Source organism: Eupeodes corollae, chromosome 1 (genome assembly GCF_945859685.1).
Source record: "Eupeodes corollae chromosome 1, idEupCoro1.1, whole genome shotgun sequence".
Taxonomy (NCBI): Eukaryota; Metazoa; Arthropoda; class Insecta; order Diptera; family Syrphidae; genus Eupeodes; species Eupeodes corollae.
Window position 1 is genome coordinate 78855238 of NC_079147.1, and position 26967 is coordinate 78882204.

Sequence of the window (26967 nt, forward strand, 5' to 3'; positions counted from 1 at the left end):
ATAACCAAGCTGAAAGAAAAGCCAAATATTGCTTTTTGAGTTGGTTGGTCTCCTTTTTTCAATACTCATATAGGCATGTCGATATCTCACTTTTGAAAGTACAACTTTACAAAATCAATCTTTTATTTTGAAGTACAAATACAACAAATGCTTTTCCAAGGGATTTTGGTGGTTTCTAAAATTCGAACCTCACCTTGAAATCGCTCTATCACGTCGGGTTTGTGAAATATACAGAGCCGTTTGAAAAATGTTGGTCAAACATTTCATTATCCACTTCCGGTAAACAAGTTCTAAAAATTGAGAGCTTTTTGTATTGTTCTGTACTAAGTGGGAATATGTAGTACCCTTGGTGTAATCGTTATTGTAGGCCTCGGATTCAATCCCTGCCTGTACAACCTACAGTCTTTTTCTTGCGACGAATTGAAAAATCGGCCAAAAGTATTTATTCTTGCTTTCTCAAATAAGGCATTCGGATTTGACTGTAGGTCCCCTCTATTCCTGACATGATTTGCACACAGGAATAGTTGAAAATTGTAAGTCATTAGGCCCTAGTTCTCACCGAGCTGTTCCTTCATTTAATTTATTTATTTTGTAGGAATATGTAATTCAAGTTGCTTAAAAAAAGTGATAAACGACCGATACGAAGTCAAGTCATTAAGCTCAGTGACGCCAAAATAAGGCTACCTTGTACCTACATATTTAGGCATTGGTGTACCATACAAATTATTTTAGAGAAGTGTGGTAAAGACTTACTAAAGCTGGACTTAGAAAACTTAAGCCAGTACTAAAACCGGATCTCGCAAAAAGAATCAGCTTTTAAGGTCAGAGACATGTAGACAATGTTTAAGCTGCATTTTGGATATGGGAGCATGTTTTATGCTAATAAAGAACCAAAAGCGAGCGTAAGAATGCATTCTGATCCTACGGGTGTCTCCCAAAACTGAAGGTGTGATAGTCTCTTGATACTTCTGAGGAAGGGGCCGGTTTACTTATAAATTTTGAATTCACTTTGCATTCTTTTGAAATCATTTCATTTTTTTGAAGAGTTTGCATTTACTCCAAGCTTTACATTCACTTGAAATCTTTGCATTCTTAAGTGAAATTTCACTACACAAAATATTGAAAAGTTGCCCATACTAATTTTTGTAGGTGCTAAAATATTAAAATCCAAATTTCAAAAGTATGTATTGAAATTTAACTTAAGAATACAAAGACTTCAAGTGAATACAAAGAACGCAAGTCTCAAATGATTGCAATCATTGATTGCAGTTAAATTATGTTTTTTTCAGCATTTTAAGTCCAAACCTTAGATATGTTTTAATATTTAGATCTTTGTATAAAGCTTTTAAATAAGTTTGAACTTTTATAAATAATAAGTTAATTTAAGGAAAGAAAGTAGAAACATTTAGTTAGCCTTATTACAGCCTGCATCTGAACTCAATTAATAATGGGCAGGTTCAGGCGACATAAGGGACTTAAAGGAAGGCAAGTTTCTAGCATGTGATTGCCAAAATGTACGTTCAATGAATGCATTTGACTGCAAATGAAGTCCCTTATGTTGTCTGAGCCTGCCCAATGAAACTTATGGTAGCGAAGAAGAAGCGTCTAGAGTTTAATGCAACCTTTAAAAATGTACTATTCGGGACCACATCACCAAAACCCTTTGAAAAAGCGCAATTTGATAACCATAAACAAAATATTACAAAGGTTTTAAACCTTTCAAATTAATACAACAAATCAAATCTAATGATACTCGTAAAAGGCAAGTTTGAGAAGTGTCTTCGCTACACGGAAAAGCTAAACAAAATTCATAGCTTTGATTTAAGCAGAAGTTTCATAAGGCCTGGAGTAATTTAGTTTTTCCAGTATGGCCGTAACCATTGTTTAATACAAATACACATTTTTTAAATCGACTTTAAATTAACCAACCGAAAGCATGAGAAATGTTGAAGAACTCCTCAACTGACATGATAAAATAAGCTAAATGTTTTAAAATATCCACACATCTTGTTAAATTGGGTTTTTCAGGTTTTTCATCGTGGGGTAATGAGTTACACATTGTGACCACTATGTGGCCTGTATGAGGTGTGCCCGCTAAGGCTAAAATTTCATAAAAATGATATCCCTAGTCTTTAGTTTGGTGACAATTTTTGCAGAACTGTGATGCTTTCTATTTATTAGTATAAACGATTTGTCTCCAAAAGGTACCTGAATAGCACCGGCTAATAAAAACAAAAATATTAAAAACCTAAATTATTAAAAAAAAACTCTATAATAAATTGTGAAAGGTCAAAACAGTTTTTTAAATTAAAATTTTTACAACTTTTTAATTGATTAAGATTCGCAAGAAATGATTGTCATCACATTATTTTACTTTCTCATTTTATTTTTAAATACAAAAATTAGATAATGTTCATTTATTTTATTAATCAATATTTATATTAAAATAATATTACAATTTAAATAATATAATAATAGTCACTTTTTTGTTTTGTCATCTCGATTATTAAAAACAATCATTTGTTAACAAGCTTTGCTCATAAGTACCAATCGAAGCCGATCTACTCGCATAGCCATGATGGTTTGAATTTGAGAAGAACGGAAAAGAATAAAATAAAGTTTAAAAAAAGGAAAAAAAGGGAAAAAAGCAATAAATTGTTTAAGAATCTTTAATTAAATATATAACAATATGAAGCAATATTTTCTTTCTTTTTGTTTTATTTTAATTCAGGACAAAACAAATGCAACAAGATGGATGCAATGCCAAGCAATACATTTTTACAATTAAATTATATTTTTGAATATTGATGATTTTATTTTCATGCAATTAAAAGTTTTATATTTAATACAGAAAGGTCCAAAAAAAGAAGACCTTAGGTATCCCGTTTTTTTTTAATGTTATTTTTTTCATTATTATGATTAATACTGGTTCTTGTAATCCTCCATAAAGTTTTCAGGACCTTCACAAATTAACACCATTCTTAAAACGGAAAATATTTAGGTACTGGTCGACAAAATTACGTTTTTTTACATGAAAAATATGTCCTAAATATCAATCTTGCCCAATCTTGTCTCTTTTCACAAGCTTTTTTAAATATAACTCTTCAAAAACACTTGAAACAACCAAAAAGGGGGATTTTAAGGCTAAGTTAAAACTCAACATATCAATTAACAATAAATTGTATGATGATTCTGCAAATCATCCAAAATTAAAGCAATTGAGTATCTTAAATTGTTTCTAAAAATTGTCATTCGTTATGAGTCTTAAAGCCGCTGAAACAGGTGGATTGAATGCCAAAACTTTCTAAAGAAGCTGGAGATATTTTGGTTAGGAGCATACACCAACTTATCTTTAAAATGTGGTCGGAAAAAAGAAGGCCAGATGAATGGAACCTCGGTATTGTTTGCACGATACTGAAAAAAGAAGACCCTCTAAACTTCACAAACTATAGATGTACTTAGCATCGCTAACAAAATCTTTTCTGTCGTAATATATGTGAACGTCTAAAGCCCATCGTCAACAACCTGATAGGTCCATATCAGTATGGTTTTAAACTAGGAAAGCCCACAGCCAAGAACATCAAATCGACAACCACAATTTCTTCATCGATATCAAGGCCAAATATTACAGCATCCACAGGGATGAGCTGTATAGAGCTATGTCTAGTTTTGGGGTCCCTTCCAAACTCGTCCGTATAAATTTAGGAAACAACTTTATGACAAGGCTTTAGACAAGGTGATGCGCTGTCATACAATGCCTTTGACATGGTCCTGAAGGAAGAGCTCCCTACTACTGGCATGTGCTGAGGACATTGACATAATCGGAAGAACTTAGCGTAATGTCAATTGAGCTTTTGTGAGTATTGATGCAGAGGAGGTAAAAATGGGTTTAGCGGTTAATGAGGACAAAACAAAGTACAATACTGTCACCCAGAAAAGAACTACGTCACTGACGTCTTGGTCAAAACTTGAAGCTAGAAACGGAGCTCAATGGAGAAGTTTGTTGGGTAAGGCACTAAGGCACACAGGACTGTAGCGGTACCCTAAGTAAGTATGAGCCTTAATTTGACTCTATATGAAGTTTTTAGCAAACATTCAATTCGATACTTTCATAGTTCTGAAAAAACACTTATTTTAATTATACACTCAAGTTTGAACATTATTTTAATATTTTTTTCACACATTTCAAAAACTTGATATAAAAGAATTATTTATTTGACGGATTCGTTACAAAAACAAAACTTAATGTTAAGCCGTTAAAGCGAAAACAAATATTTTGCCCATTTTTGTAAGACAGGTGAAATCTAACTTATGAAGATTTTTGGAAAATTTTATGAGATACTGTAAATATTTGCATTCTGAATATTGACGAAAGGTATTATAGGTTTGAAAAACCGTCACAAATTTGATTGAAAAATCTACTTCATGAATGAAGATAGCTCAAAAATATGTTTTGTCGCTATTTTGAAGTCAGATTGAAAATAGAGGACATCAATTTTCATTGGAAAAGTGCAATTTAATTGCCAGTAACAAAATTTTGTCCACCAGTGTAACCTTTAAGTCGATTAGAAGAAATCTTTACTTTTCCTTTCTAATGGTAATTTTTTTACATATGCAGAGAATTTTAAAAACATAATCAACACCGTTATTAAAAAAACAAATCAGTCTTAAACCGAGACAAGACATTACAATAACATAATTACATAAACATTAATTAATAAAATATTAAGACAATACGAGACATTTAATATGTACGAGTATATGATAATAATACGACATTCATAGGATTGTTTTATGAACAGAATAAGTCTACATATTCAGCCCTTTACATTTTTTTGTTAACAATGTTAATTTATGTTCTTTATAGTCATTAAAAATATACTTTAAATTTTACAAATAAATCTCGAATGGCGTTTATTAGGACGATGTTTATTTTCTTAGCATCTTATAAACGATATTTGTTGTCTATTCATCATGTCAATTTTTACTGCAAAGCTTTATTTTTTAATTTTAATGAAAATATAAATTTAAAAATTATTTTAAAAAATATGAAACATTCTTATTCAACTTGTAAGCTCTTTATAATTCTTTTTCACTATTCAAGCATTCTATTATTATTATTATTTTTCTTTTTCTGTAATATTTTATTGTTCAGCAGCTAGAAAAACTTTTAACAAAACAAAACTAAGGTTTTCAATCTGTATAATGTAATTTTTGGCCTTCAAATAGGTTTAACTAAATGATATAAGGAGTGAAACTGTTGTACTTAGAAAAATAATAGCTTGCATTGAATCGGTTGTAAGGCGAAAATCATTTATAATAAGGTTGGTATTACAATTAAAAGAAATAGTCTCAAACTCTAAAAAAGCTTTTACATATATTAAAAACCAAAAATCGCTTTTGAAGGTTATTTGGATGCAATTGATATCGACAATTTAAAGGTAATTCTAGTTATATTAGTGCGCCTAGTGAGTTACAACTCTAAACCATTCCTGTGTGCGAGTCATTTCAAAGATGAAGGGGGACCTACAGTTTTATGACAAAACCGAATGGATAATTTGAGAAAGCACTTTTCATGGCAAGAATTACTCTTGAAGGATTTGTCAATACCCTTGAAAAAACTTTAGGTGGCACAGACAGGGATTGAACCCAAGACCTGTAGCATAAAAGTCTTACGCACTAACCATCAAGCCACAGGTACTACAAATCCATTGCTTTTTCAAAAAGTTCTGCCAAGTAGATGCAATCTAAAATTAATTATACACAATTTGGAAAGTAAAACTGACTCTGACAATTTCAAAATCATTCAAACCTGAATAATAACTGACGACGAAGACAAAGGTGACGGTGATGCTATATAGAACTTTTCCATTTAAAATTCAGTCCAATAAAACAGCTAAATCCGAAGGCTTTTCAAATGTATGATTAGGGTTCTGTGATTCCTCTATCAATCCTTAATCAACAAAATAAGCCCTAAGATCGAAACCTGGTTCCTCTGTTAATTGTGTTTGGAGTTCCTACTTTTTCGAGCAATTAAAGTTTTCCGTTATAAAAAACAATATATAGTTTTAACACTGATCCTATATTGTACACAGTTATAAACAAAAGCATTGACAAAGAAAAATTCATCGTCTAATTTTTAGTCCAGTCTAAAAAAAGAAAAGACACGGGACTCAAAATCGGAAAATAGTGGACAACGACTTACAATTAACGAAACCTTCAATCGATTTAACTTAAATAATTTGGCGAAAGTTGTTAAAATCAAATGAAACATGAAACACTGGAAATAAATTTATTTAGGTTTTTAAATAATATTTCAATCGATTTCTAGAATCTAGTTGAATCTAAAAACCATAAAGATTTTGATCTGGATGAATAATGCATTTTCAAATTTAATTTTTTAATACTGGAATAACTGAAATTTATATTTTTTCAAGATTCTTCAATGAAACATTTTCGAAACCCTTGAGAAAAATGTTTAAAAACTATGTACCAACTTTACACTCTCTCCCTAGATGTAGAATATGCAACAAAAAATTAGATAAACTTTGGTGTGCCCAAGTCCCATGATCGAAGAGAAACCGACTCAAACATATACAACATTGACGAATTATGCTGGGAGGATGGGATGGCTACGAAAGACTTTAATATTTTTTACCGGAGTTTGGAGTTGGGTCGGGAATATTTTCTGAGTCCTTAAATGCCTCTAAGTTTCTTCCACTACGCGATGTATTTCAAGCTGAATAACAAGCTATTAGAGAAAAATGAAAAATTGAACTCTAACCAAAGTAGAAACACGACTATTTGAACTGGGAGCCAGGCGGTAGTTATGGTTATCAATTCGAGTGCAACATCCTCTATACAATGTCGGGATAAACTATACAGCCTAAGCATCAACCTCCATGTCATTTTTATTTGAGTTTCAAGTCATAGTGAAATTCATGAAAATGAACGAGCTGATGAGTTGCGAATCGGTCCTTCATAGCTCACTTGCGGAAAGAGTAAATACTTCTCTAGGAGCAACATTTAATCAATTTTTTTGACACAACCAGAACCCAGGTAGGAGAGTCTCAAGGACTATATTGTGACTAGAAAGATATATCTATAACAAAATCCATTCTACCGATCTTTATGCAGGCCCAGGTATGAGATATGAACCGGATACTGGCCGAGAGGAAAGCATACTGCAAAGTTGGGCTTCCCTTACAAAACTCATTGTCATAGTTGCGGAGACCAAAATGAAAGAGAAAAAGTTATGCACTTTCCCTGCAAATGTCCTGCCCTCACCAGTTCTAGAATGTCAATGCCGAAAGGGCGTTCCTTAACGATCTTGATGAATTTCCGATACCTGAATCATTCCCGACGAAAAGGCCTTTAGCGCCGCTGTTATGCCATTATATAAATCCGTCATAGAATACTCTTTTCAATCCAGTTGATTTTATTAAAACGGTGCTAATTGAGTCGAGTTGGAAGAGCTGCTTGTTTACCTATGCTTATGCTTAAAAGATAACGTCCAGAACCAGAATGCCGGAAACCTTAACTGTCATGTATAAAAAGAGGAAGAGAGCGTCTACTCTTGTAGACGGAGACCATAAGTAGATGATAACGATACAACAAAATAAAATTCGAAAAAACCTCCTTAAACTAATCAAACTTTTCTCTACAGGTTTTGTCTCACATTTCCTTAGTGACACAGAGAATTTATCAAACAATAAGACTATTGGCCAATTCATTACATTAAATTAGCCTTATTTTGAATTCCACCCGGAAATTTCTTGTTTTAATACTTAGTCGTGCCATAAATTCTGTTACAAAACTTCAAGACCTTGTTGCTCAAAAGATCCATTTGATAAAAAATGGTCATCTTATTTGTTTAAATATTTGCGTTAAAGAAAATTCAATAGCAATAAATGCCAATCAAAGGTAATATATGAGTTCTACCAAAAAGGTCTTATTATATAAATTACTTGGAACCGCTATAATTTCGGGAATCGGACTGTCCGCAAGTTTGCTATGCTTTTAAGAATAGATGACAGCCAAAAAAGTAGATAACCGTACGCTGTCCACATTTGTATGCTTATAAAATCAGCACGCGCACGAATACACTAAAACCCCTTTGAAATCCCTTGTCAAGAGAAGGGGATTTATTTACTAGATTCATTTCAATGCTGGTTAGGGAGCATCTACACATGAAGGGCTATTGTTACTATTGCACGAGAGAATTAAGCATTGAATAATTGTTTTTTTTTTTTGAATAAAAAGATTTTTACCCTTGAATAAGTTTATAATAAAAGAAAAAATACAATTTGTTTCATATCATTGTACCAAACTAAAACTGTTGTTCTAAGGGTCAAACGTAATCATCACCACGCTTCTAAAGGGTGATTTTTTAGCTATTTTTTTGGCAACACTGGTTTGAACAGCTGACGCACGTTTCGTGTTATGTTTCACTGTGAAACATCTTCAGTTTGGTCTATAATTTAACCATTAAACGTCTTACAAACGAATAACGCTTGCAAGTCATTGAATTTTATTATCAAAATGCGTGCTCTGTTAAGAAAGTTCATCCCGCGCTTCTTCCAGCTCATTTTTGGCTCAATAGGTACGTAAATAAGCAGAATTGTCGATTTTGGAGTGAATATGAGCCAGAAGCATTGCAAGAGCTACCAATGCATCCAGAAAAAGTCACAGTTTGGTGCGGTTTATGGGCTAGTGGCATCATTGCACCGTACTTTTTCAAAGATGATGCGAATCGTAACCTAACTGTGAATGGTGAGAGCAACCGTGAGATGATATCCACCTTTTTTTTGCCCAAAATGCAAGAGCTTGACTTGCATGACATGTGGTTTCAACAAAACAGTGCCACATGCCACACAGCACGCGCAACAATGGACTTATTAAGAGGCGAGTTCGGTGAACATTTTATTTCACGTCTAAGACCGGTCAATTGGCCGCCTAGAACCTGCGATTTAACGCCTTTAGACTATTTTGTATGGAGCTATGTTAAAGCTCATCTCTCTTCAGACAAGCCTGCTTCAATTGACGCATTGAAAGACAACATTGAAGCATTCATTCGTGAGATACCGAATGTTAAAAAGAGCATACCAAAATTGGACTAAGCGTATGGATCATTTGAGCCGCAGTCAAGGTCAATATTTGCATGTAATAGTCTTCAAACATTAAATTATATGGACCGTATTATCGGTTCAAATAAAGATTTCATGCATTTTTCTGAATTGTATCTGTTGAAAAACTTTCCATAGCTTTTAAAAATCACCCTATATAATGTTTTGAATAAAAGTTCATTCCAAAGTGTCTCATATCGCCATTTTTTGGAACGAATGTAAAGTTATACCACAGAGATGTGAGGGTTTGGTAAAGGGTTAAAAAAACAACCTTTTTAATGAAGACTGATAAATTTTTATACAGGATTTTGGTGATACAAACAACGCCAAGACAACTAAAAAGTGCCTTAAGGTCATCATTGTAAATATAAGTGAAGCTTAAGATTACCTTTCGGGGACTCCATACGTTAATCCTTAAGATTATTTTTTGTGGTCAGAATTGAAGAGCGTGTCTGAACGACTTCTCGCAGACATTTAAAAATTCTTACAATAGAGTTAGCTGAAGCAGTCTCAAAAATATCAAAAGAACAGTGCGTGCCACTATAGATCAATAAAACACAACGTTTAAGGCCTGGCATTGAAGTTGAGGTCGATCGTTTTGAGAGAGAACTAATATTATGGTCAAATAAATGAAACAAACATTAATGCGAAATATTACATAGTTGTTGTCTTATGGCGTTTTGTACTTGTATCAAAACTTATGGCAAGTCTAGGTATTCCCCTTCTATAGGGTCCGCCATCTAACGTTTTTTTTCAACTAGTGCTTATTTCGTGAATGGTAAGTGGTAACACTTAGTTCTTGTCTGATTTGACAGATAATTAGTTTATCCTTCCGCTGAACGAATATGGTTGTGTAAACGCTTTAACAAGGGAACGACGCTTAGAGAAGATGCCGATGTTGCCAAAAAAAAATATCTATTCAGATGAAGCTCATTTTGATCTTGCCGGGTATGTAAAAAAGCACAATTGGGGTACAAAAAACCCGCATGCATACATTGAAAAGCCGATACACCAAAAACGAGTCACTGTTTGGTGCGGATTTTAATCCAAAGGCATAATTCGGCCATTTTTCTTCGAAAATTAGCAAGGAGAGGCCGTTACAGTCAATGGCGATCGTTATCGGGCCCGTTGAACGGATTTTTGTTCAGACAAATTGAAGAGGAGGATATTGGCAACATTTGGTTTCAACAGAACCGCGCTAAGTGCCACACAGCCGAAACTACACTTGATGTTTCTATAGACGGACCCTTTATAAATTTCAGGCGATGATTGGTTTTCGATAAGTTCTGTTTTCATCTCGTTCGAAATTTAAATCTTTTTAATTCATTTTCTTATTGTTTGAAATCATATTTCAAAATCGAGGTGAAATTTTGTTTAGGTTAAACTCAGGTGAGCTTTTAAATTTTAAATCGTACAAAAATATTTCGAGTGAAACTCATAATTGGACTGATTTTATGTTATGAATAGTAAAAAGTTCCTTAAATTCATTTCCTCCTAATGCAAGCATCAGTGGTACATCTGTACTCTACTGATTTCCACAGACTCCATTTAAATTGTGCTTATCAGTCAAAATCGACTGATAAACTCTATTCCTGATTAAGAACTCAACATAAGTTGAGATTGAACAGACACAAATTTAATTTTACAAGCGATATGATTCGATGATTAAACATTAACCTCTGTGTACTAATTAACCCCAAGTTGTGTAATTTTTGATCTCGATTTTCCTTAAGCGTATGATGATATTGATGACCTTTCTAAGCTATGTATGTACGTACAATGTGCGCTTAAATAAAAGAACTAAAGCTTTTTTGAAAGGATGGAATTTTTATTATATAAAATAATGATCAAAGCGGTTTATCGTTTTTTTTTTTTCATTTTTTGTCTTTTTTTCTAACTATGAAATAAAAATAAAACAAACAAATTAATTAAATAATATAATTATATTGTTAATAAATGGGGGAGGAGGGGAGGCATAAGGTATAAATGATGAAAAATAAATTGGGAATGTTAATTAATTGATAATACTTAAAAAACTATTTTACAATTTTCGCCTAAGTGTGGGCAGTCTTTCTGTTAAGTTAATTTTGTTTTCTTTTTATTATATAAATATTTTTGTTTTTTTTTATTTATTACTACTAACAAGCCGCTGGTTCCGTTATGCTAGATGAGAAAAAAAAGTAGGAGAATATATAAATCTATATATATGTAGATGCATTTTTATTTATGATGAAATTAATAATGATTCTAGATCAAACCAAACAAAAAAAATACAAACAAAGGCATAAAACTAATTTAAATTTGTTTTGGAATAATATGAACTTACGATGATCTCGTTGGAGCATCTTCGAAGAGAACCTCTGATCTGCTGTTGATCAAATAAACTATAAAAAACGATAATATCGCAACAATAATACCAAGTGAGAGTGTTATTGTTTCGTGGGTTTTGGACGGTCTTAGGAATATTCTTGCACTGAGTTGTGACCATGTCGATTCGGTCCAGGTTGAGTATTGGCCAGATTTCCAATCATAATCTATAAAAATATAAGGAAATATGATTAAGAAGTTACTGAAATTGTTAACATATTTTTTGATTTTTGAAAAGCTTGAATATACCAAAAGAAACAGCGAGGTAGCATTGCACAAAAGTTGAATTCTTCTAACTTCGGATTACAATAAAACGTCAAAATTTGGCATCTCTTGTATCATTTGTTATGTATCCTAAATAAAGTCGCTAGATTGGAGATAGTTATTATGCAGAAAGACCTTTGCGGAGAATTATGTGCAACAATCATAAACTGTACGTCTACTCGAATGGAGATTTTGGTGGAAACCTAGGCCATAAGGCTGCAAAACTAATATGGAAGGAACACCTTTGCACACTGTATAACGGCGACGACAAACCGAATTTCGCTGTGAGGATGACCCATTCAATAAAGCCAACAACCCCGTCTTCCCGACTTGGACGAAGTTAAGTTGCCATAGATTGCCACAAATCCCCTGGAGAGAATACCGAGCTTTTGCAAAGAAACGGGAGATAATTTGATTAGGAGCATGCAACTTATCTGTAAAATATGGTCGGAAGAAAGCAAACATGCCCGATGAATAGAATTTCAGTATTATTTGCCCCATGCTTAAAAAAGGAAACCCTCTAAACTGCACCAACTATAAAGGAATCAATTTCCTTGACATCGTTTACAAAATCTTCTATGCCGTAATATGTGAACGTCTAAAGCCTATCGTCAGAAATCTGATACTTCCTTACCAGTGTGGTTTTAGACCAGGAAAGTCCAAAGTCGATCAAATATTAAAATGGCGATTTCAAGGCCCCATGTGACGGCGTTTACAGAGACAAGCAATTCAGATCCTTGTCTAGTTTTGGCATCCCCGCAAACTCGTCAATTTGCGCAGGATGACCATGAAGAATTCGCGCTGCTCTATAAATGTTGGAAACAACTTAACCGAACCTTTCAATTTAAAAAAAGGCTTTAGACAAGGTAATGCCCTGTTATACGATTTCTTTAAAATCTTACTTGAAAGAATAATGTAGATTTCCCACGTCAAGACCTAAAACACTATCTTTCAAAATTCCGTCCAACTACTGAAGCGGAAAAAAGTTGATTTACCGAATAAAGACGGCAAAACTGTACATGCTCTCAACAAGAAAGAACCTACAACACCGACGTGCCGTTTGGGTCTAAACGTCACCATTTATAGGCGTAGCTTTGAGGTAATAAAGGATATTGTCTACCAAGGCTCTGCTATAAGCACTTAGCCAGAAGGGTAAAATGCAACGAATGAGATAACTTGGCTACGTAGAGCGCATGGCAACCAATGCTCCGTCCAGGAAAATCTCAGAATCCAAGATCATAGAACAGCGATGGCTAGCACAAGTGGAAAGTGACCTCACCCAACTTGGAGTATTCGCATAGGACTGTAGCGCCACCATAAGTAAGTTTAAAGAAAATGTTAGTGTATATTGGTGAGATCGGGTTTGTCGTATAGTTTAACAAAAAGTGATTGCTGTAACACAACCCATAATTTCGAGATGTTCAGTTTCTTTAATGCAAGTGGCACTCGTAGATAATGGATAACGACAGAGCATCATCGAGTTTTCGACGAAGAAATATGCGGAAGGGTGCTCAAAGCCAACAGAGACTATTATAGGCCGAGAAAGCTTTTTAAATCCAGAAACCTAACCAAAACTTTTAAGCTGCTGATGCACTGTACGATAGTTCTGGCGATACTAATCTATAAATCCCGACAGCTTTGTAAAAGCCACTACAGCCCCTAAGCCACGTTCGAGAGGCAAGTCTTACGAACAATTGTTGGCCTCAATTATGAGGAAGGAAAGTATCCGTAGCGTGATGATAAGTGCGTAGGACTGTCATGCTAGAGGCCTTGGCTTAAGTTTTGTTCATGGATACTGCCTGTTGCAAGAAATTGAAAAATCCTCTAAAAGTTATTCTTGTCATGAAAAGTGCTTTCTTAAATTACTCGTTTGGATTCGTCTTAAAAACTGTAGGTCTTAATAACTGACAACATTATTCGCACAAGGAATTGACTGAGAGTGAACTGTGAAGTGTATGTTATCTATCTCTCAGATATCGTTAAAAAAAATTAGTCGGATATGAAAAGATAAGCGTACTATCGTCAAGCATGTAAGTTGATTAAAAGGTTCAGATTTGAACCAATCGAAAACGACTTGTATTGAAAGAACAAGTGATCCATTAAAACAAAAGGCACGCATTTTCGATAAGAGCCTATAATGCCAAACTCTACTATATGCGTCTTAAATAGTGAGAGCAGTAAACTACTTTCCCTAAAATGATGACTAAAGCCAATGATTTCAAAAGGTAAACAAAATTTTACAATTAGATAGGCCTCAGCTGTCCTTACTTACTACTGTCAGAACTCATTGGGCACCAACATGAACAGAATTGGTATCAGCTCATTTGATTTGACCTTGGAAAGAAGAGACTTTAGTGCGATTGGTTAATAAATACTGGAAGGGGTAGAAGGACTTGCCACTTTTGGAGTGGTATGAATAAATAATGTTTTCTATCTACATTTGTTGTTCGAAGAGTAGGATAGAGGAAAAAGCTTACGTAGTGGTTATGCCAGCGCTTTTTTATGAGTGAGTATATGAGTATTTTGCGCCCTTTAAGGACTCTGGAAACATTACTAGTAAATAGAGACCTCATAGAATTATTCACGCCCTTCTCAACTGTGCGAGTGATGCAAATATCCGAGAAGGTGGAATTTGCGGTAGAATGCCTTGTAAACAAGTTAGCTTTCTCACTAAACTAAAGGAGTGTCATTGACAACAAGCTAGAAACCAAAAAAGAAAGGAATGGCCAAATATTCTTCCTTTTTTTCTGACATTGCATTTTTGTCGTAATTGATCATTCATAATTTGGTCGTGGTATTGTTAAGACCTTCCCAGTTGGCATTCTCGTATTGTTGTACGATTTTCTTAGTAGGTCCTTCTTTGACAGAAGAGTTTATGGCAAAATAAGTTGCAAGATACAACCATATGGTCGGATGAACCATGCGTTAGAAACAAGACAAGTGTTTTCTGTTAGCGTATAAGTAAGGTGGCTAAACTTAACAAAAATCTCAATTTTCTGACCCCAATGGAGAAGCCAGAAAAACGACATTGAAGTCACCTGAAAGAATGATTTGAGTCTCGCACTAAGAATAAACAATTTTTTAATGGAATCCAGAGTCCAGACACTCCATGAAATTGGGGAAAATTTGATACCCTAAATAGATTTGGGCTACGATATAAGAAACAACAATAAATGTTTCATCCACATTGTCTGGACATTGGTATTAAAGTTCTGAACATAAAAATAGGAGGGAGAAACAGAGTTGGCCAAAGCAATTTACATTTTCGATGTGCGATTCAAGAACGAATCTCTAAATCTCTATACTTAACAGTACAAGAGATTTAAACTTGTTTCAGGGCAGCTGCCCAGATATGCGAATTATGTTCAAGCTTTGGACGGATGAAGGCTTTGTGAATTACAGACAAATCAGTAGGGGTGACAAAAATTCTCGCATCGTCAGAGAAATCCTAAGGACCTTGCAGAATTTTTGGCAATATCAAATATGTGAAAATTTCATAAGAAGTGATCTGTGATACACATACCAAGTAATAAAAGTTGATAAGTTTCCTGGATGCAAGTACCACTCATAGATGGCGACATCGGGGGTGTGTTACGCTTTAACGAAAGGAGACAGCATTGAGTTTTCAAAGAGTTAAATTCTACACGATTTCTGAGTCCCCATTGGACAATGCTTTCAAGATCAAAATTTAATGAGCTTATCATACGCTGCCGTTGAAGTTCCACATCCAAAGGACAAGCATGTTAATCTAGAAACGAATATGAAAAGCTGAGGGTACTATCATCACGAAACAGTTTAATGGATTAGAAGTGGTAGCCAAAAGATCATTTATGAATATAAGGAAGATAGCCGGAGACAAAACGGAGCCCTGGGGGACACCAACATTTATTTTATTAATTTCAGACTTGAAACCATCCAATAAAACTTGTATTGAACTGTTAGAAAGGCAACGAAGAAGGGATTAATCAATACCAAAAGTACACATTTTCGTTATGAGAGCTTGGTGCCAAACTCTTTTAAATGCCTTTAAAAAATCAAGTGCCATAATCTTACTTTTTTCCAAAACGATGTAAAGATTTGTTCCACTATTCGAAGAGATAAACCATGCGATCACTAGTGGACCTGCTGCTACGAAAGCCATACCGCGGTCATTAAGAAGCTTTCGTTCTTCAAGATATTTCTTAAGATGATAATTAATAAGCTTTGTCATAGCCTTGGAAAGAAGGGACGTGAGTGCTATTGGACGATAATTGGCGGGGGATGAGGATTTGATTAAGAGAAAAATTCTGTTTTATATCCGCTCGGAAAGAGACTTATAAAATAGGAAAGTTGGAAAAGTTTACGCAGTGGTTTTGTCAGCGTTGAAGAACACCTCTTCAGAACAATAGTGGGGATACCCTTGCAACTGCACGAGTGCAAAAGAAGATTCGTCCCAAAGAATCGTTGACGCTCTCAAGAACAGGAGAACTCATGACACTCTCTAGTAGCGTCGAATTAACAATTAATTGTGCTGCAAGCAAATTGGCTTTATCAATCGAACCTACATAGGGAGTGTCATTGTGGACGAGCGTTGGAACCGAGGATGACGTTGACGTGGTGTTTCGTACGTTTTTTACAAATGACCAGACATTTTTACTATCTTTGGGACATTGTAGTATTTTTTGCCTTAATTTCTTATCGTTTCGTCGAATATGACAATTACAGGTCTTTCTAGCTTGTTTGAACTTATTCCCGTTTTCCTCAGTCGGATTGGCTTTATAACAACGGAAACTTACATCTCCGAACCTAATATACTCTTTACAGCTCAAATCAAACCATAAGTTCTCTTTGAGTTTGATGGATTTCACCCTATTCGGGATAACATTTCTCATTCCACAAAGAATTGAATTTGCAATCATATCTGCGCTGGAATCCACGTCACTATCGAGGAAGCATAGTGACCAGTTAAAGCTCTTGAAGATTTCATTGAGACCGTCCCAGTTGGCTTTCTCATATTGCCAAACGGTTCTCATAGGTGTTTTTTCTTTAACTGGGTTTTTTTGACATGAGAATTTTGCAGATACGATACAATGGTCTGATGTGCCTAGAGGCGGTAATACATTGATTGTGTATTTATTAGGGTCAGAGGTAAGAAAGAAGTCTAGGGTGTTGGCGGATTGACCAGCGACGTCAGGGATTCGAGTTGGCTCATCGACAAGCTGAGGTAATTGATTGAATTCAGCAAAGATGTCAAAATACCTTCCTTCCCTCAATGACGATTTCAGTGTGAGGATAATGGGCAACAATTCTTTGAATGGAGCCAGACAGATTTGTAAAAAGTTAAATTGCTGTCTAGATTTAAACTTTGATATAGGAAACATGCGTGGATGATGTGCTTATTTAACCACATAATTTAAAGTTTGTGTAAGAGCGCAAAATATGTTGTAACGTCAATTCTTATATACACGGCTTATCCATGATGAGAAAAAAATAAGGGCACTAAGTTATACCTATTAAGATTGAATTACGAATCATCGGAATCTTCACCTATTTGAGTTTCACTCAATGCCAAAACAACTGGCGTGTTCTTTCTTAAACCACGAATGTTGCTAAAACACAAATTAGGACAATCACCTTTAACCTACAAACTTACCGTCGATTAAAAATGCTGGACTCATCGCCACACTATAGTTCTGTGTTGTCAATCGGCATTCTCCTTTGCCGTCATACCCGGCAAACCAATGCAACGGTAGATATGTACAATTCTCCTTCTTAACTTCTGTGATCTTTTGTGAAAGAACATATCCCAGCAATCGATATGACCAACCAGATGCTTCTTGAGATGCTCCTTGGACGCTTATATACCTACAAAAAATATTTAAAAAAACATATTCTAACTTAATCCAAATAAAAATTAAATCGAACTCACCTCAATGGAGGAATAGGCGATCGAACCTGATTGTTAGGATGCGAGGCTGCCTTAAACAATGGACAATCGGCCATTTGCAGGAAACAAAACAGAAACTCATCAACCAAAATAGGATTTGCCAGCTTATCTCCATTATAAACTTCACCCGACAGAATCTCGTACAGCCCCAAGGCCAGCGCCGATGAGACATTTCGGATCTTCATCTGCACCGAATCAACGTGGAAGTGATCCGGCGCCAAGTCCGTTTCCATGAGAACACTAAAATCCATCGAAGTATTGCCATAGCTGAAGGCAATATTGTACTGATCATCGTAGATCGAGTGATAGAACTTATTCGTAGGCTTTGAATTCAAGATCACTGCGGGAAACGTCAGATTGGCCCTGAGGAACGATTGTGCTGAAGTTGGAGGCAGATTTTCACTCAACACCGAGTTGAAATTCACCTTCAAGTGGAATTTATTCGAATAGAATCGGATCTTGGTGAGGAAATCAGTGGCCAGTTGGATGTCCTGCCGGGAGTGCAGGTTGATTTCGTTCATCTCATCTAAGGCTCCAATGTCGATCATCAGGGCGATGTTGTCGAAGTCAATGGGTTTCGTGTGGGTGCTGAGGGTGGGAAAGGACTTGTTTGACATGTCGTAGACGAAGCGCTGCGAGCCGATGTAGTCATAGGTCTCGCCATTGAAGACCACAAAGAGAATGTTGTATTTGTCGTTCTTGAGGCGGGGTTGTCTCGCCAACACATGAGCTACGTTTACGAGAACGGCATAGGATAGCAGCGAGTCCATTGCACCCAATCCCACGCCATCGAACATGGAGGTGGTATCCAAGCGGGTGGTAACCATGATGAACTTCTCCTCCGGATCGACTTCACGCTTGCCGCCATCGGTTTGGTTGCGCGGGAAGAGAGTGGCATAGATATTCCGACCCTCGAGCGGATCACAATATCTGGTGCGACTGAGATTGTTGACGAAATTCGTTCGCCGCATGCAGACCTCCGAGCTGACAGCTGCCGACATGAAGGTTTTCACTTGGACACTGCACAGAGATCGTGTGGCTTGGGTTTCATAATCGAAATTGTTGAACTTATCGAAGCAATCGAGGATCTTCTTCTTTTCATCGGGATCGGCGACGTAGTAAATTGGAAATGGGAAATCTTCGTGCAACAACCCAGTGCCAAATGGATTCCAGAGGGTTTCGGGGCGAGTTGCGTCGCAGGTAAAGTTATTTATGTTGCTATATTGATTGGGACACGTTAGCTCATGACTGAATTGAGTCATGTTGTCGGTTCGATTGACCAGAATCACCACCGATATGTTTTTGCCACCTTCGTTTTTTAGGCGAAGCAAATTGGTGCGGGTGAAGAATGGCGGTGGTATTACGGGTGCATATGGCGGGGAGGGGGGATTGTTGAGAAGGAAATTTATATCTTCAATGGTTTTCACGACATGCAGAGCACCCACGGATCCCGATGATGAAGCTGGAATTAGTGTAACAGTTTTTAAAAAAAATGTTAAATGTGGGTTTGTTTTTATTAAACTTACAAGAGCAACCAGTTTGGTGTGTTCCATTCAAACGTCGGAAACAGCTGGCTCCGCTTATGGGTTCGTACATCATTTCATGAGTCCTTTTCGCATTTGCTGGAAAATAAACTAAACAAAAAGAAATAAGAAACTTTTTGTAGCTATACACACAGTTCTTAAATGTAAAAAATGTGGGGTCTTAAAGCAGAGCGCAATAGATGGTACCTACAGTGTTATGCCAAACGTGAAAGATTTATTTGAGGAGGAATTTTTCATGACAAGAATTAATCTGAATGATTCTATTTACTCCTTGCAAGAGTCAGCTTGGATCTCTTGACGCCTACTCCCAAGAGCGGGAAAGAAAATGTTTGGAAAGCTCCCAAAAAAAAGGAAACTTTATGAAGTGCAAAAACTGGAGATGCCAAAAAAAAAACAGAGAAAATTTGTTTAGAATGCATAAAAAAAAAAGAACACCTGAAAGCAAGACTTGGCCATGAAAAAGGAGGATTCCGCACTGGATTCTCCTGCATTAATCACATCAATAAATTGAGGATCATAGTCAAACGGTGCGTCTAATGCCAATCACTACTACATCCGTTGTTTATTGATTTTAAGAATTTTTTTGACAGCTTTAACTTGGAGTTTTTGTTTTTCTTGCTTAAAGGAGGAGTAAGAGTGTTACCCGGATTTATTCACTTCCATTATAATGTGACTTATGACCAGAAAAGAATCAAGTCCAAATTGGAGTCCAGACAGAGCTCCATAGTGTCACCAATTCTGTTTGTTTGATCAGTGATGGGATGCGGCCTTGACAGGAAACAAAGGAAAATAAAAAAAGAAGCCCTTTTACATTTCCATCAAATGGCAACAAGGGTGGAGAGAGAAGCAGAAATCGTGATGCCATTGCTAAACAAACCGGAGAGAAGACCCTGACTTACACAAATCCACTGTATAGCACATATTTTTCGGAAGAGGTTTACTTCAACGCTGGCAAAACCACTTCGTAAGCTTTTAAATCTTTCTTACTCTACAGATCCATCCGGGAGTCAAACTGATTTCCGTGTAGATGCAATAATGCTATACGCTTGTCTGCAATCTGAAAGAAAGAAGTGGTCGGACGACCACTTCCCTAGATGTCACTTCATCAAAGACTAAAATATCATACCACTGATGATGTGATTTCAAGGGATAATATGATTAATTCCAGGAACATATGTAGGGATGGCCTCCTTGTAAGATTATAGTGGTGGTTGTGGTTTATCCTATACGCATAGGGTATTGATTTTTTATAACTCAAAAATCAAAATCAATATATAGATAGACAAAGCCAATACCTAAGGGTAAGAAAGAGGTGAATTTGTTATGTCTTGGTAGCTTAGAAAGAGGAACTCACTGGAAGCATTTTGCCAAATAAGAGTGAGTTAATCTTTGCGTAAATCCTTTTGGTTAATTTCAAAAACTAAGCATCGCTGCCGAACTATTTAAAGCAGCAGGCGATGACTTGGTAGGGAGCATGCACCAACTTATCTGCAAAATATGGTCGGAAGAATGGATGCCCGATGAGTGGAATCTCAACATAATACGCCCTATACATAAGAAAGGAGATCCTCTAAATTGCGCCAACTACAGATGCATCAGTCTCCTTAACATTGCGTATAAGATCCTTTCTGCCGTATTATGTGAATGTCTGAAGCCGTTAATCAACAACCTGATAGGTCCTTATCAGTGTAGCTTTAGACCAGGAGAGTCCACTATAGACCAAATATTCACACTAGGGCAGATCTTGAAAAAAAACCCAGGAGCTTCAAATCGATATCCACCATCTCTTTACCGATTTTAAAGCCGCGTATGGCAGCATCCATATGGAAGAGCTCTACAGAGCAATCTTATCTGTTCTTATCCGTTTGTGCAGAATGACGATGGAGAATGCACGTTGCTCTATCAAGGTCGGAAAAGATATTACCCATGCATTTGATGTCAAAAAATGTTTTAGACAAGGCGTTGTACTGTCATGCAACTTCTAAAATATCGTTCTGCAAAGAATTGTGCAAAACTCAACCGTCAACACTAGAGGCACAATCTTCCAAAAGCCCATCCAATTACTCGGATACGCAGATGATATTGACATATTGATATTGATATTTCAAAGGCATTTAATAGATGATGGTATTAAGAAATGTTACATCTCTGCTTATCGTTATTTTTTTGTGTGCTTTCATCAACTAAACGATACCCTTTTGAATGTTCGTCGTAGCCAACAAATATTCTTAGTTTAGCTCTTTCATCTATTTTGCTTCTCCCCAAAATTCATATGCCAGATTTCTAACAGCATACACCGAGCATCTCAATCAGAGACCTATTTTTCGGTGACCAAACAAACGATGCCAATGATCAAGACAACGTACCTGGTAGGCTTTGTCTTCAACTTGTAAAACCTCTTAGTGCAGTTAATAAAGGTTTTCACCTCAAAAAATATCCAATCGTTTTGAAAGTTGGCACACTTACTAAGGGATGTCTGGTAATGACCCAAATAAAAGTCCCCAAGAATCCGACGTGAGCCCTAGCGGCAGTTAAGAGAAACAGGGAAACATAAGCATTGTAATAAGTTACATTTTTATCTGCAACGATGCCACTCGCTATAGAAATAATTTAATTTGTAACTGGAATTGGAGGATGACTTTGGAACCAATTTGACAGCTTTGCAACGTCTGTATTATCTCTAATTTTCCGTGCCTCCCCAAAATGTTCAAGTTGATGAGCAAATTTTATCACTATCAGTGATTCCACGCCCTCATGTCAAGCCAACCACTCTTCATTCCACGGATTAGAGTTTGTTCAATTGTCAGGTCCGACCACATCGCTGTCCAAAATCGGTCAGTTCTTCTTATAGTAAAGTAACAAAGCACAAAGTTTTGAAATTCATCTGGAGTCATCACAAAAGTCAGTTTTAACATGTCCTGCAAATACAGATGACATGATTTGGCGTACGAAGTGTCCGGCGATATGGATGTATGAAATCATATTCTTCACACAGTTAATATGGGCATTCCAATCGCCAGACCGCTAAGCGTGAATAAAATCTTTAAGTAATGTAATCAAATTAAACAACTAAATCTACGAGTATAAGGCTGCTGTTGGTCTATTAAATTTGAGTTTGCTAAGATTTGTTGAGGGTTGTTTTAGTGCACATAACGAAGGAGACTCATCAAGAAAACTTTTCATGAGATTTTGGATTTCCTCTAATTCAGGTTGGCTTATGTCGACTTGTTCCCTTATTACATTAGCTAAAGATGTTTGTATTAGTATTAAAACACGAACGGTTCTAGCAAAAGGTTTTCCCTCTAGCATTTTTTCAACAGTAACCGGGAAGTATATAATACTTATCAACTCTAGCAGGCCACTTCCACTCTTCAGAAAACCTATTAAACCAATATAGGACATTAACAGGTGAAATCCACCCAATCTGACTATGCATTTTGATAGGCGGGACTCATATAAAGCTGCGGCAACGAATTCATACCACTAGGCATTTTGGTCAAATTTGTCACACATTTTTGGTCAAATTTGTCACACATTTTTGGTCAAATTTGTCACACAAATTGCAGGCATAGTGCAATGTAGTGTAAAGTATATTATAGTCGGACGGTGGAGAGTTTATGAACGGAAGTGGCATGATTTTAGTTTTTGCACTAAACAAGCCTGATGTTATTGAGTGCATGTACCCTTTCCATCCTGCAATATTGTAAATGCCAATAAACTTTGATGCCATTTCTTCCGAACACGCATTAACATTCTCAAAAACTAATTTTTTTAATTTGTCATTTGTTTTTTAAAATGTTTTCAAAAAAATTACTTCAAGTTATCCAGTTGATTTAGCACAAGGTAGTTTTTTCAGCTTTTACATTCTTGTGTCGGTTTCTTTTCCAATAGAAGTAGATGCGTTCTGACATTATCAAACACAAATTAATTAAATGAACTGCTGAAATCCGGTCGCGTGTGGCAAATAGCTGATATCTCCAACAACCGAGCTTCATGGTATAAAGAACAAAACCCTTACCAAGCATTCTGTATATAAATAAGGCAAGGCTGCGGAGTATTGGAGGCATGAATGATCGGGGACGCACAGCTAATATAATGCTATGTCCTATTGCACTTCCTTTTTCTATTTTCAATGTTCGTTTCTTTTATTATAAGAGTTTCCAGAAACGGGTTTCAGGTACACAATCGTCATCAACGTGTTTGAAAAAATCATCACATGTTTTCCTTAAATGCCGGTAGGGTTATTTTACAAAACTAAAACAAGTACAAAGAAAATTAATATGCTTCAATTTTGTAGAAGAGTTTTTTTTGATATGACAAATAATTTTCAAGATAAACCCGAAAAACCGAAAAAAACGTATGTTTCTCTTCACTGCCGCTAGAGTTATTTTATAAACTATAAGAGATACGAATTCATTAAAGCTTTTATTTATAAAATTTAATGACCTTGAATTTTGTGGAACATTTTTTGATACGTCAATAAGTTTTCGAGCTAAACGTGAAAAACTAAAACAAACTCCGTGTTTCGCTTAACTGCCGCTAGAGCTCACGTCGGATTCTTTCTTTGGGTCATTACCAGACATAACTTAGTAAATGTGCCAAGTTTCAAAACTGTTGGATTTTTCTTGAAGCGAAAGATATTTTTTTCGTTCATTGACTGGAATATTGATTGCTTAATTTCAGTATAAGTTTGTATAGACTACCAAGTCAAGTCGACTAAAGCTATCCTTCTTCATGGAAAACTCCCCGTAAATCCTTTGTGAGTTAACCTTCTGACATACAGTAAGCTTCCTTGAAGATCAGGTACATACAGAACATCTTGGATTCGAATAGTAGATTCTTTGTTGTTTCAGTTCACTATTTTTACCTTACAAGTTGGACTGTTGCACCCAAATCAATAACCCAGCCTCCATATACTTCATCGCTTAAGCCAAAACAAAATTCATTGGAAGATGTAACTTTGTTTACGTTTCCCTTTTTCTGGTTGTTCTTCCATTCTAAATATTTCCTACATTCTTTCTTCATATGAAACATTGCAAAAGAAACATTTAGTGGATTCGTTTGAATACCTATTTGATATCTTTAAAGCTGTATTTGTATTTCCCTTATTTTGACTCTTCGAGTCTTCTAGCAACTTAGCTTCAACTAGTTCTAAGGTTAGTTCCGTTTGATCTCTAGTTTCTGGTGCAGTAACGAGAGTGTCGCATGACCATTGCAATTGTCCAATTGTCTGACACTTGATCCCCTAATGCTATAAGCTTATCAAAATATGTCGTCATAGCTTGGATGTGATCTTCCATACTTGGGCCTTCATCAAGTCTTAAACTACAAATTTTACGCATTAATTACACCTTGTTGCTGAGCGTTGATTTTTAATGGTGATTTTTCAACTTGTACCACGCATCTTTAGCGGTGTTCGCCTTTCTGACATGATGAAGTTGATTGTCTTCAACTGATAACCAATTAGAAGCTTTGCATCACTATCCTTTTTCATCCATTCAATATTTAGCATTATAAAAAAATAATGACGAATGTCTTCACAATAATTTCAAAAGCCTGTGAAGCGAAAGGTAAATAGTGAAGAAGGTTAATGCATCACAATTGAAAGACTTCCAACTCAGGCTCGTGTCTTTTTGTTGTGCAAATGGATGACCATGAAAACGAAGAGCAGATACAGCAGCAGAAACCCAATCACAAACAATTTATCAATTGCACTCCCAGATAATTCATAGTGAGTCATTTATAAAATGTAAATCAAAGAATTGAAGGTGAAGATGGAAATGGAGATTGGAAGCGAAGGAGGACAATTAAGTTTAGCATTTTGCTGTGTTTGTCGTGCTATCGCAAGTTAAATGTTTGGATTCGATTGATTTATGTTTTGATTTATTTGGAAGGGTCATGGATTTTGGCCGGCATCCAAGTGGCACTAAAAGTAAGTGATTTATGGGATATACAGCCAAATGGGGAGAGAACCTTCGGCGCGAATTTTTAATTTGCAAATTTTATCTTTCCCTACGACCGACGCGACGACGACGAAGACGACGCCTACATTTCTACGAGACGATGATGATTTCTTGTAGGTGATACACTTTTTTGATGGATCCAAGTTTTTGTTTGATGTTTGGTAATTTATTTCTAAGAATGTTTAGTTTTTGTTTATACTTACAGCAAATTATTGTCCATAGGAATAATATCACTTGTAGATTTCGAGTTTCTTTCATTTTTGTGTGTTTAATAAAAGAATATCACTTTGGTAATAAAGGAAATTTACTTTTTAGAGTTAGAGACAAAAATAAAGTACAACAAGAAGAGAGCAACCAAACTTTGTGAAATGAAATGTCATTTGGATGAAAAGTTTTGACATTTCTTTTTAGAATGACGTTTCGAATGGACATTTGTTAGTTTTTCCTTATGTTATGTTATGTTACGAAAATAAACGTAGTGTTGGGTGAGCAAATGGCAGAGCTCAGACGCTTTGCTTGCGATTTGGTGGAATTTGTCTTGGTATGGTATGAAAATTTGAATACATAAATTATTTAAATTTTAAAAAATTAAAGGATTATATGTTTTCTAAATTCTCATACGTAGTTTTTATTTGAGAGATATTCCTTATTTTTAAAAATTGCACTTGTTCACAATAAAAACAGCAGATATTGGTAATTTTGATATTTCTCTCTTTTTTCCAATGATGCTTTACATCGTCGTTCTTAAGTCAAAATTTAAAGAAATGTATGGAAATTTTAGGACATTTCACGGAATTTCTTTTTTCTTGTGTGTTCGAATTGCTTATATCGGTTTTTATTAAACTTTTCTAAAGTTAAACATTCATATTGGTATTCTAAATTTAATCTAGTATCATTTTAAAAATGTAAAATTTTAAAACAATTTAACAACAAAATATACGGAGTGTTATTTTACAACAGTTTCCCATTTTAATTACACCTGAAACTTATTGCAACACTAAGGTACAGTGTTAAAACTTTAATTGCATTTTTGACAGCTTACCAAATATCAATAGTTTTTTAAAAGTACTTGGAAGCCACAAGAAAGAAAAATTGTTGGGAACAAACAAATATTAAAAATCAAAAATTCAAATTGTTCTATTTATTCCTAAAATGGAAACCGCATGGAGTAAAACCTTATTAAAAGTGTAGGGAAATGGATATTATTATGAATCTCGATTTCATTAATGAATCAGGAAACTTTGACGTAATTTTGTGAATTTTTTCAGGTTAAGACTTTTACTGACGCAAACCGCAATATTATAGGAGCCTACAGCACAGATCTACTATAAGAAATGTCTTGATTAAATGTTTCATTAAAAATTTTGGAAGTTTTCGAAAGTTTACTTACTTAATATGGCGCTACATTCCTGTATCAGCTAGGGCCGAGCAAACTTCTCCATCTAGCTTGGTCCCTAGCTAGATGTGTCCAGTTGGGTGAGTTCACTTTCCACTTTTGCGCGCCACCTATTTGGGGGTCTTCCTCTACTGTGCTGTCCTGACGGTGTGGATTCGAAGATTTTCCAGACATCTCGTCGTTAAATCTTCTCCTCCACTCCCCTTCGCACAAAGACCTTTTCTCTCGAAACGACCCAAGGTGCTTTCATTTGCTTTTGTCATAGTGCATGCCTCTGCACCGTATAGCAGGACGGGAATGATGAGGGTCTTATATAGGTTAATATACACTTCGGTCCCTCGAGAGAAGGCTTTTCTACTCAATTTCTTTCTTAACACAAAGA

The 26967-nt window shown here is 35.6% G+C and overlaps 1 protein-coding gene across 2 annotated transcripts; it reads right to left on the minus strand.

The window, feature by feature from the left end:
• On the minus strand, positions 1-25562 carry LOC129954237 (nicastrin). 2 transcript variants are annotated; one of them, XM_056068013.1, is made up of 6 exons: positions 25393-25562; positions 19209-19316; positions 17665-19144; positions 17389-17600; positions 11452-11659; positions 1-2561 (listed from the first exon to the last, which is right to left on the minus strand). In XM_056068013.1, exons 1-6 carry the CDS (start codon positions 25445-25447, stop codon positions 2507-2509), a joined length of 2118 nt encoding a protein of 705 aa, XP_055923988.1. In that variant the 5' UTR covers positions 25448-25562; the 3' UTR covers positions 1-2506. The 2 variants fall into 2 exon arrangements, with proteins under 2 accessions (XP_055923988.1, XP_055923989.1); XM_056068014.1 differs by lacking the exon at positions 1-2561 and adding an exon at positions 11050-11288.
• Between the last annotated feature and the right edge of the window lie 1405 nt (positions 25563-26967).